Source organism: Eretmochelys imbricata, chromosome 5, assembly GCF_965152235.1.
Source record: "Eretmochelys imbricata isolate rEreImb1 chromosome 5, rEreImb1.hap1, whole genome shotgun sequence".
NCBI lineage: Eukaryota > Metazoa > Chordata > Testudines > Cheloniidae > Eretmochelys > Eretmochelys imbricata.
Window position 1 is genome coordinate 32,128,507 of NC_135576.1, and position 12,351 is coordinate 32,140,857.

Here is a 12,351-nt window from a genome sequence, read left to right on the forward strand (position 1 = left end):
ACTTCAAGATGCTCTGAATTATACCAACTGCCAATGGTCCCAGAGAGAATCAGTGGGTGGTTAGTAAGTTCAAGGCATGTCCTCTTTCCCCATGCCATGCCAATATGCCAGGAGCAGGGTGGGGAGCGGTATAGGAGTCATGACTCTGTCTCTACACATCTAGAAGGTATTGCTATACTGGGGTGATCCATTCTTGGGTAACTAGGCCAACTTTAGAACCCAAATTCACCATCTGTGTGGCATAAAGCAGCAGCACTACACTGCACTGGAGAATTTGGGCTACTGCATTTAAAGATTTAGGGTCTGATCCTGCTCCCAGTGGGAGTTTTGCCATTGACTTAATTGCAAGCAAGATTGGCCCCAGAGCAGATATCCTAAAATAAAATAACAAATCAAGTATTTTCATATCCACTAAAATCCAGGCTTATGCAAAAAGTAGAGTAAAGCAGGATTTCTGAGGATTGGTGCCAGAGAGATAGATTAGAATTTCATTAGGAGTTTGGCACCTAACTCTCTTAGGATATGTCTACACATTGAGCTGGGGGTCGAGGAGACACATTCACACTAGCTTGCTAATGGTGAGGCCTCATCTGGAGTACTATGTCCAGTTTTGGGCCCCCCCCCCACCCCCACAAGAAGGATGTGGAAAAATAGGAAAGAGTCCAGCGGAGGGCAACAAAAATTATTAGGGGACTGGAACACATGACTTATGAGGAGAGGCTGAGGGAACTGGGATTGTTCAGTCTGCGGAAGAGAAGAATGAGGGGGGATTTGATAGCTGCTTTCAACTACCTGAAAGGGAGTTCCAAAGAGGATGGATCTAGACTGTTCTCAGTGGTAGCTGATGACAGAATGAGGAGTAATGGTCTCAAGTTGCAGTGGGGGAGATTTAGGTTGGATATTAGGAAAAACTTTTTCACTAGGAGGGTGGTGAAACACTGGAATGCGTTACCTAGGGAGGTAGTGGAATCTCCTTCCTTTGAGGTTTTCAAGGTCAGGCTTGACAAAGCCCTGGCTGGGATGATTTAGTTGGGGATTGGTCCCGGTTTGAGCAGGGGGTTGGACTAGATGACCTCCTGAGGTCCTTTCCATCCCTGATATTCTATGATTCTATGAAATAGAATGTAGCTGTGACAGTATGGGAGGAGTTAGTTGTCCAGAGTTCATGCTCATCAGAGACTCTAGGTGCGTACTTACGCTACCATAGCTGCACTCGATTTTTAGTGCCCTAGCTCAGTGAGAGCTAGCACAAGTAGGTCTCCTCACACTGGGAATCACACTGCCAGCTCGAAGTATAGACATACCCTTAGACTACTTTGAGAATCAGCACAAATATCTAATTTTGAAAAGTTCTCCATGTCTGTAGGTTTTGTAAACTGGGAAGAAAATCGAACATCTTAATATTTACTGTGGATTTTAAACTTTTCATTATAAACCTGGGGGAGGGAATTGCTAAAGTAGCCTTCTTGTTCAGGGCATTTGAAGTATCCAGTTATTTCAATTGCCAGAATAGTTTTTATCAGAAGAAGATTGTTCATTCATGCCAAGATAGCAGAGGAGGAGAAGGGAAAACAGTGTGACTCACTAGTGTACAATTCCTTCTGTCTTTCCTGATGATTCTCACTTTCATTCTGCTTTTCTAAAGGGAACTCATTTTTATTTCCCTGGAGTGATCGGATATGATAACTTTTAGAACAGCTTGAATGATGAGTCAAGATACAGTCCATCTGGAATGATCGGAGGAATTACAAGCGCTTCTTAAACAAAACTCATCTCATCCTTAACCTTATTTTCAAATTATGAAATTTCTGATGCAGTTTTTATTTAAAAATGTTAAAAACTGTTAAAAATGTTACATGCACAAGTACATGTACATGCAGTAACCTGGGGCAAATTCCAGGAAATCAGTGCACAGCACAAACATTCCAAGCTATGCTGTAATCTCTTCAGAGGCAAGAACGAAGAAACTCTCAGCCTGGGCCATGAACTGTTCCACTATTGCAAATCTAAAAGGCAATACTTGCCATGGTTTTTACAACTCTGTTCTACAGGGGAGCAATGACCTGTGGATCTATGTAGTGCAGATCCACCAACCCTGTCTTTGCGCCCCTCCCTCATCCCATTCTTGCTTCATCCTTGAGCAAGATTGTTAGCTGTTATCTGCTGCATTGTGCACAGGTATGCATACCCCCTGTAGAGCTTTCTTCCTCCCTCCTAGTTTTCCTGCATCTGGGGACTCCACATATGTACAAGAGGAATTAGGATTTGTTCCATGGTAAATCAATATACTCTGCATTACAGTATGTTTAGGACCAAACCTTTGTCCCATTTTGGGAGTTTTTATAGGATTTTACCTTAGGGTCTGATCAAAAGCTTATTAAAGTGAATGGAAAAATTTCAGTGGGCTGTAATTAAAGCCTTTAGTGCTTTAATTTCAGCAGTGTTTATACTTTAGAAACACAAAGTTTTTAATTAAAATGTTCTTTCCTGCTTGTGTATAATATAAATGCACTGTATACAACAGATGGGTTTCTGTCAGTAGATGAAATGGCTTATCAATTTTCTTGATGTACCGCTTATTCCTCCACCGTATGACAGACATTTGTCAACTAAACCTAAGTTTCTTCTCAAGTAAAATTGGTGCAACATAATATTTATTTAGTCCTTGGACTCCGCTTACTCACAAAATGCCTCAAAACCACCGTAGGCCAAATTGTGCATTATAGAAGATCCTCAAACATACAGTAAAATGCATATTTTTGAGATGAGAAATATCATTAAACCCATTAGGGATCTGGAGACAATGATTCAGATAGCTCATCTAACATGTAGAAAAATATTTTATACCTGAACAAAATGCAATCTATTATTTCAAGTTTAGGGTACAGTTGTGACTTGGGCTACACTGCCATGCAACTGTATAACTTGTAAAATCAGATGCTACTGTATATCCACAGCCATATTGTACAAGCTATTCAGTGAATAAAGCTAGTGAATCTGAGGCATTGTGTTCCACAAAGATTTTCAAAAATGGGTTAAGTCGAATTTCAAAAGATGCAGGCTAAAATATGAATATGAAATCACTCACAGGCAGCTGTTATTACAAAATGCGGAATTACCACTCCTATGACTTATGGTTTTCAACAAATATTCAAGCATTGGAATTCAATCATTGGTATAATAATTAAAGACACAACATCAAAGAAGAAAATTCTATGATGCAGGAAGACAGAAGATAATTCTGGGGAGAAGAATAGATTATTGAATCTCAAAATAAATAGTGTTCTGTGAAAGAGACATTTCTTTATGTATGATTTTCTTTATTTCTAGGTGGTAGATTTATTAGTGTCCATGTGTCGATCAGCACTAGAATCACCCCGGAAAGTTGTCATTTTTGAGCCATATCCTTCTGTAGTTGATCCTAATGACCCTCAGATGCTGGCCTTTAATCCAAGAGTAAGTAGTTGTCTCTTCAACAGGTAATGTTTGCTTTTAGTCATGTTTTAGATTTCAAAGCCAGGTCCAATTCCACAGGATAATGTGTCTTCAGACTGACAGATATAGATTTAAAATACAGTATATGTACAACAGTGTAGCCATGGAACCTATGAAATATTTTAGACAATATAAAATGTCATTTTGAAGCTGTCTAGAGGTAAACTTTCAGTCTTCCTGTTCGTGGGTGCAAATTGTGGATGCAAAATTTGTTTATCTGGGAGCATATTATACACATCAAAGCAAAGTTCACCTTTGGGAAAATTTAATCATGTGGCTCTAAATCTGCTTATTTTTATTTTACATTTCCAAAGTTCTTGTTTGTAAAATGATTATATTCTTAAAATATATTTTTTTTAAATAATGATTATATTTGAAACGTGTGTAGTACTTTTCATCTTCAGAGCGTTCCCAAGCAATAACTAACAAAATAAAAACAACGAGGAGTCCTTGTGGCACCTTAGAGACTACAAATTTATTTGGGCATACGCTTTCATGGGCTCCCAAATAAATTTGTTATTCTCTAAGGTGCCACAAGGTCTCCTCGTTGTTTTTGCTGATACAGACTAACACGGCTACCACTCTGAAACCTAACAAGGTAAAGAATATTGCCTACTATACAACGGTAGACCTTTCTATTCATTTTCAATGAAATTCACTTTTTGCAATCGGAGGGCTTGCACAAGACCAATGCAACCAGCACAGCATTTAAATCCCACTGAGGCCCCATTTTAACAGCTTAAGTGAGAACTATGGACCCTCTGCATAAGGGTAAATTTCACCTTTTTTGTACAAAGGCCAAACAGTGGCACAGTCGAATTTCCTAGGGTTTTTAACTGATTCATTGCTGGCCCTTCACTCCACTCAATCTGCTGCCATGTTCTGTTGAACAGCAACAGAACCTGATACTTAAATAACTGTCAGACCCATATATAGTTATTAACATTTGTTGATAAATTGGTCTTATTTACACAGTGGATTTCCTTGTTTACAGTGGATTCTAGTGAATTTAAACAAAAGTTACTGGTGTCAGTTTGTCTTCCAGACTTTTCCTGGGTTGTGGATGAGTTGATGTGTAGGATGGAAGAAGAATATTGGATGTAGAGATATGAGAAGGCTTGGTTGTCGGTCATTGCTCTTAATTGTTGTTTTATACCAAAAGTATATGAACTCAGAGCACTGAATTAGTATATTTATATATAAAAGAGCCCCCCCCCCAAAAAAAATTAATGTATTCATTTATTTTACATTACATCAGAAGAAGAATTATGATCGAGTCATGAAAGCATTGGATAGTATTACTTCTATTAGAGAAATGACACAGGTAAGTATAAGTCTTTTAGTATCTTAATTGTAATTTATTGAAGGATGTACCTGTTTTTATTTGTTGCTCTTTTGGGGGATGAGGATGGTGCATGGCATTGTATTTTTATTTTTGCTGCCGAGCTGCAACAATATAAAAATATGTGTTAAAAATAACAACCTGCAGTATCTAGACAGTGACAAAATAAAACTGATGAAACAGAATTCTGGTCACTGGAAGCTTAAATAAGAGATAATATCTGTGGAATAGAACATTGTAACAGAATAATGGCCAACTGCTGCTTCATGCATTTCAGGAAATATCAAGGCCAAGCCAAGTCTTTGATTTTTCAAAGCAAGGGTCATTGATTTTGTGACACTGTACTATGGTGATGGCTTTATTTCTATTATAACTAGAACTTTGTTCATTTAAGTGAAATTGAGAGGGATTAGGAGCCAGGGTTCCTGTGACTTAGATCATGCAGCTCCTGAATACGCACTTCAGGCCTGATTTTGATACCTTTGTACACTACCTTTGTTGAGTAGTACTTTACTTCACAAGTGGTCCCATTGATGTTAACTGATTACTAGTAATGCAGCAACACAGTGTTACCATGCTGTTAAATAGATGTAACCTCACCAAGGTGTTATAAAGCTCAGTTAATCTAAGTTTGTACAATACTTTTAGATTCTGGAATGAAAAATGATGTGTTTACAAAATACTATCATAATTTTAGTATAAGAATTAAGCTACTATATTGCACATTGTATTATCAAGTTGCCATTTTAATACTAGGATGAAGTATAATTATTGCTGGGCTGAGTAGATTTAAAGGGCTACTTCATGATCCTAATATAGTCAGTGGGAGTTTTCAGTGTGAACATTATCTGGTCCAATATTGATTTTACCTATTTAATACCATGAAGCAGTTAAAATAGCTATGAGTGAATTACCACAGAGTACTTTAGAGAGGCTTTGTTTTACTGAAGGTCCAGTCCAGTTTCCTAATGTCAGAGCCAAACACTACTAGATGGCCTCTGCTGTTCTTGCTGTGACCAACAGTCTTAGCCCCAATATACTTGTTCTGAAGCTAAGTGTAAGCTTATAAATTCTACCTAAGGGAGGATAATTGCTGTAGTAATTCTTGTTGTTGTCAAGGCAGTTATAACTCTTCAAGGCTAAATGTCACTAAATCTGTGATGATGAATCCAATGTATTCATTTATTATAGATGGAGTTATGTGTAATGTAATATATACAAAATTTTAACCAGCAGTAAAGAGCATAATTACTGTTTTATAGGCGCCATATTTGGAAATAAAGAAGCAGATGGATAAACAGGACCCGCTTGCGCATCCTCTTCTGCAGTGGTATAGAACTGACTTACATTAAGATAACAATTATTTCAGTACCATGTTGAATGAATAATCATTTTATTATTTTAAATTTGGTGTTATCTGTCCCTAAGAATTAATACTGGCATTTACAATTATTGGAATTCAATTTTTTTTCTGGGAGCTTTTAGGATCTGATCCAAAGTCCACTGAAACCAGTGGAAAGACTCCCACTGACTCTAGTGGACTTTGAATCAAGCCTTTGACCAGCACCATGCCTATGCACCACTTAAGTAGAATGCATGTGATTCATAGGCCTTCAGCTAGCCTCTGTCAATGGCCTAGAATACAAGTGTTTTGTTTATCCCATTTGATACATACATTTATTTATTTTTCTTTATTTCAGGGTTATTTCTAGTAATAGGTCACATATTGTGAAACTACCAGTGAACAGGGTAAGTTTGGAGTTATTTTCTTTGTATATTAGTATGGTGGGATTTCAGAATCACTCAGCATTGTTTTAACTTTGTTCCCATTTAAGTCAGCAGGAGCATTACCATTAACTCCAGTGAGAGCAGATTCAGGTCAATGCTGAGTGCTTTTAAAAATCTCACTTGTGATGTGTGTGTGAGTGTGTTGTTTATTTGTGTGAAGAAACAACACAGTCTTGGTAATATCTGGTTAATTTCTGTAGTATTCATCCTGCTGTTCTCATTCATTACTTCAATATTTCACACTAATATAGATCCTTTTGAACACTTTGTCTCTTTAGGATGTGTATTACAGATGTAGGGGTGTGTTAAAGATAGTTTAGCATGCATGCACACAAGTAGGTGTACTATAAAAAGGAATCAGTAGCTATGGCACGTGGAAGGGATTCTTTGAATTGAGTTGTTCATTCCTAAGTACAGTATTATGCCTCTGATTTTGTTTAAAATACACTGAATGAATCTGTGGCCTTTCAAATCAGAGTCTTAATTCAAAGCCACCTGAAATGCTTTCTGGAGTGGCTCACGACCATGAGTGCCTACTTCAGGGCAGACTTTCAAAAGCAGAGCAGACACCCCAAAGTGGTGGTACATTCTATAAATAAATTTCATCAACCCAGTACCAAGTGTGAACTCCCCAAGTACTACAATAGTCTTATAATAGAGTCACAGGCAATCCCCTTAGACACTCAAGTCTATCTTGCCACCCAGGCAAGCTAGACTAGATGATAAATGGTCACTTACACCAAAAATCACAAAATATTCCAAGTTACACCCAGTCCCAAGAGACCAATCACTCATGCAGGTTGATTTGCATCCTAGATCTCACTCCAAAGACAACGCTGGTAGCCATTTCTTTTGTAAACTAACTATGGGTTTATTAGCTAAGAAAAAGAATGAGAGTTACCGAAAGGTTAAAGCAGATAAGAATAGATGTACAGTTGAGTCACAGTTTATCATTCTAAATGGGAGCCGAGATGTAGTAATCTCCATTTTCCAAAAGTCTCCTGGGGCTGCTCAGAATTATCTGGGGAATCTCTGTCTTGTCATTCAGTTATTCTACCCTGTTAGAATCCAAACATTCCAGAGATGAAGAATTTTTCCTTGTGTCCATATTTTCTTCTCACAGAAAACAAGCTGGCAGGGTCACTACCCAAGTGGGCTCTTTGAGGGTGGAAGAGAGAGGAATGCACTGCAATTAAATACCCACGGCTGGAGCCTAGGCTCTAGACCCTGCGAAGTGACAGGGTCCCAGTGCTCAGGCTGCAGCCTGAACCTAGAAGTCTACACTGCAATGAAACAGCACCTGAGTCAGCTGGCACAGGCCAGCTACAGATTTTTATTTGTAGTGTGGACATACCCTTAGAGTCTTTGATCTCTGATTATCATACACAATGGCCTCTTGCCTTCAAATGCACAAGAATTAGCACTTTCCTGTTAAAGTTCTTCATTTGTGTTACACGAGGCTGCTTTCTTCTTCGAGTTGCTCATGTTGATTCCATTCTAGGTGTGTGTGCGCCCACATGTGTGGTTGTCAGAGATTTTTGCCTTAGCGGTATTCGTAGGGCCGGCAGTGGCGCCCCTTTAAGTGTCATGCCCATGCGTTGGTATATCACGCGCCGCAAGCCCTGTGCCCTCTCAGTTCCTTCTTACCACCCGTGGTGGTTAGTCAGAGCACCTTTCCTTGCATAGGAAGGGCTAGCGGTTGCGTCTCTACTGACTTAGAGCCTTAGGGCCTTGTAAATAGTTTGTTGATAGTAGTTAGTGTTAAGTAGTTAAGTGTAGTTAGTAGTTAGAAGTTAGAGTCCAAGCGGGAACTTTGCCCCAGGCGGGGCATGCCCCGAGCTCCCAGGTTTAAGACCTGCGTGGACTGTAACAGACCTATGCCTGTAAGTGACCTCCACTGCAGCTGCCTCAAGTGTTTGAGGGCATCACATGTAAAGGACAAGTGCCATATTTGTAAGAACTTTCAGCCCAGGACTCAGAAGGAGTGGGATATTCATTTACGGGCTATCTTCATGGAGTCTGCCCTTCGTCTGGCTTCCGAGCCGTCCCGCCAAGACTTGCCAAGTACCTCGGCCTCAGGGCGCAGTGCGTCCCTGGCACCAGGGTCTGCCCAGCACTGCTCCCCATCACCAGTGTCCAAGAAGAATGTAAAGAAGTACGGCTCCCCAGCACTAGGAAAGAAGGGCCATGGGAAGGGACGGAGTTCGGGCCACCTGGCCACTCCAGAGCCACATGTCTGTGCCTCCCCGGAGCCCTTAGCCCCTTAAAATGTCCACCACCGACTCCCAAGAGCAGAATAGGGCCCAACCCCTGGTGGCACCAATTCTTTCCCAAGCTCCCCCAGTGCCGAGAGAGCAGAGGCCTCCGCCTGCACTGCTGATAACACGAACCTCAGGAAATGGCAAAAGCACCCCACGAGGGCAAGCTAACCACTAAGACCCGTTAGGGGACAGTGAAGCTCTGCTGATCCCCCGAGGTGAGATAGTGTTCTCCACCTCCACGCCGGAATCACAGCCCAGATCCTCTGGGGCTTGCTCTTGGTCACCAGCACCACGATCGCGGTCCCTGCTGTCTCAGTATGGATCACCTAGAGGGATACACTCATCGCCATACTACTGGCACTGTTCATTCACCCGCCGGTCGTCCTCTCAGCTCAAATCTTGGTCTCCTGCTCCAGGGGAGCGCTCCCCATCATGTCTCCAGACCCACTGGCACCAGTCTCCTTGGGACCGGCACCAATCCCCTTGCTCTGGGCACCAGTTTCCGGCGGCAACAGTTAGCAGGCAGACTCAGGCATCGCTGGCCCCAACATGGCCTCCAGATGGGGATTCCTCCAGCACGGAAAGCAGTTCAGCCCCTCACCCAGACTCCACTGATGCAGTTGGGCTCCCGAGGCTTCATCGACGTCGACACCTTGATGGCACGGGCCGTGACCAGTGCAGTGTCCTTATTGGAGCACGTGGGAAGTGCCGGTCATGGTGATGCCTCCCTCGCACCACTCATCTGCCACCACCTAGGAGCAACAGCTGGCGGCACTGGACTCGGTTCATGAGGTTGGAGGTAGAGGAGACAGTGCCCACCCCAAAATTCCCCTCTCCCCAGGGGTTGATGCCCCTAAGCCTCCCACAGCTGTTCAGTCATCGTCCTCATTCCTGGATGAGGTGATCGCGGGACCCTCGAGTTCCAGCTCCCCAGATGATTTTAAGGAACCCCAGGCCCTGCTTCAATGGGTGGCCGAGAACTTGGGCCTAGAGGTGGAGGAGATGGCCGAGCAGGCGGATACCTTGTTCAATGTCCTCTCGGCCTCTACCCCAGCACATGTCACACTACCAGTATATGACGGTCCTAAAAGTTGCCAAGACCCTCTGTCCATCCCTCCCACCTCCAAAAGGACTGAAAAGAAGTACTTCATCTTGACCAAAGGGTTCAAGTACCTTTATACCCACCCACCTCCGGGCTTGCTGGTTGTTTTTGCGGCCAATGAAAAGGACAAGCAAGGCCACACTAGTTCAACTCCCAAAAATAAAGAGGCCAAAAGGTTGGACATTTTGGGGAGAAAAATTTATTCAACAGTCAGCCTGCAATTCCGGGTGATGAACCATCAGGCCGTCTTGGCCAGGTACAGTTTTAACTTATGGGATTCCCTCTGTAAGTTCAAGGAGTCCCTCCCTCAGGGTTTGGCCCAGGAATTTGGTACCCTGGTGGAGGAGGGCACCGTGGCGGCTAGATGCTCCCTCCAGATGACGTGACACATCAGGCTCGGTGGCCAGTGTGTTCACATCGGCAATGGTCATGAGGCGCAGCTCCTGGCTTCAGACCGCTGCCCTGTCACAAGAGCTGCAGACCTCTATCCAGAACCTCCCATTTGATGGGAACAGTCTCTTTTCAGTGCAGACTGATACAAGGCTGCATGGATTGAAGGACACTCAGGCCACCCTTCGCTCGCTGGGCATGCATACACCGCAGTCTGCTCAAAAGCAGTTCTGGCTGCCCCCACCGCCAAGGCCTTGGCAGCCTCATCAAGGGCCTGCAAGAAGAAGGAATAGAGACATAAGCTTTAGTTGTCGCCGCCCTTCCTCCTCCTGCTCACCCACTCGGCCCAGCAAAGCATCCCAGGGGCCAGAAGCATTCATTTTGAAGGTGCACTCAAGAGCAATGCCCCAGTCAATTCCCAGATCCACCTTGTTCTTTCCTTGACTGTCTTCATCCCTACCATTCGGCCTGGTTTCAGGTCACCTCGGACCACTGAGTGCTGGATATAGTTTCTCAGGACTATCCCCTGCAATTTTTGGCCACCCCTCCCTCCTACCCACCACTCTTCTCTGTTCCTCTTCAGGGACCCTACTCAAGAGCAACTTTTTGTCCAAGAAGTCGAGAACCTCCTGGATCTTGGGGCAGTGCAGGAGGTTCCTCAGGACATGAAGAGAAAAGGGTTCTATTCCTGCTATTTCTTAATCACAAAAGCAAAAGTGGGGTTCTCAGACCCATTCGGGATCTGCGTTGCTTCAGCAAGTCTCTCAGAAAGTTGAAGTTTCGCATGGTCTCCCTGGCCTCCATCATCCCCTCCCTGGATCTGGGAAACTGGTATGCCACCCTCGACTTGAAGGATACTTATTTTCACATTCCAGGGTCACAGACATTTCCTTGATTTTATAGTTGGTGGATGCCATTTTCAATTCACGGCGCTATCCTTTGGCCTATCATCGTCCTTGAAGGTGTTCACAAAGTGTATGGCGCCAGTGGCTGCTTACCTGAGATGTCAAGGGGTCCAGGTCTTCCCATATCTCGACAAATGGCTCATCAATGGCAGGTATCAGGAGTAAGTGCAAAGGAGCCTCAATCTGGTGCATTCCACCTGCCGCAACCTGGGCCTATTGATAAAGGAATCCACCTTATTGCCCGTCCAGCGAATAGAGTTCATCAGGGCAGTTCTCGACTCCATGCAGGCCAAAGTCTTCCTACCAGAAGAGTGTTTTCGGGCCATGTCGGACCTGATCTCCCATGTAAAGAACCACCTACTCACCATGTCTCAGCTGGCGTTGGATCACATGGCCGCATATACATACGTGGTCAGCCATGCTCAGGTCCATCTCCAGCCTCTGCAAGCGTGGCTTGTGTCGGTCTACGTCCCCAAGAGACACAACCTAGACCGGGTAGTCAGGGTGCCAGACCGCATCAGATCATCCCTGGATTGATGGTTGGACCCCAGGTCAGTGTTGGAGAGAGTCCCCTTCGCAACCCCGTTCCCATTGCTTACCCTGGTCTCTGATGCTTTGGACCTGGGCTGGGGAGCTTACCTGGGCCAGCTGAGCACCCAGGGCCCCTGGTTGCGGGACATTCTGGCCCTCCACATCAACGTCAGGGAGCTCAGAGCAGTTTGCCTGGCCTGCCAGGCTTTCTTGCCCCACCTGAAGGGCAAGGTGATGCAGGTCCTGACAGACAATACAGCTGTGATGTATTTTATCAACAGGCAGGGCGGTGCTAGGTCTTCGGCCCTTTGTCAAGAAGCTCTCTGCCTTTGGCATTTTTCTGTGTGGCATGCCATTCATCTGATAGCAGCGCACCTGATTGGAACCAGGAACATCTTGGATCACCTCAGCAGGACCTTTTCATCTCCCCAAGAGTGGTCACTCCGTCCAGAGGCGGTCATTATTATCTTCCGGAAGTGGGGAACTCCCCAGGTGGACTTGTTCGCATACCGTCAGAACAGGAAATGCCTTGTGTTC

The 12,351-nt window shown here is 43.8% G+C and overlaps 1 protein-coding gene across 1 annotated transcript in view; it reads left to right on the top strand.

The window, feature by feature from the left end:
• Window positions 1–12,351, top strand: part of PARP8 (poly(ADP-ribose) polymerase family member 8) — a 162,556-nt gene that overhangs the window by 134,736 nt on the left and 15,469 nt on the right. Inside the window, exons 16-19 of the mRNA XM_077816268.1 lie at window positions 3,331–3,456; window positions 4,754–4,819; window positions 6,100–6,167; window positions 6,538–6,586. Of these exons, the coding sequence (XP_077672394.1) occupies window positions 3,331–3,456; window positions 4,754–4,819; window positions 6,100–6,167; window positions 6,538–6,586 (309 nt within the window). The remainder of the gene's footprint in view (window positions 1–3,330; window positions 3,457–4,753; window positions 4,820–6,099; window positions 6,168–6,537; window positions 6,587–12,351) is intronic.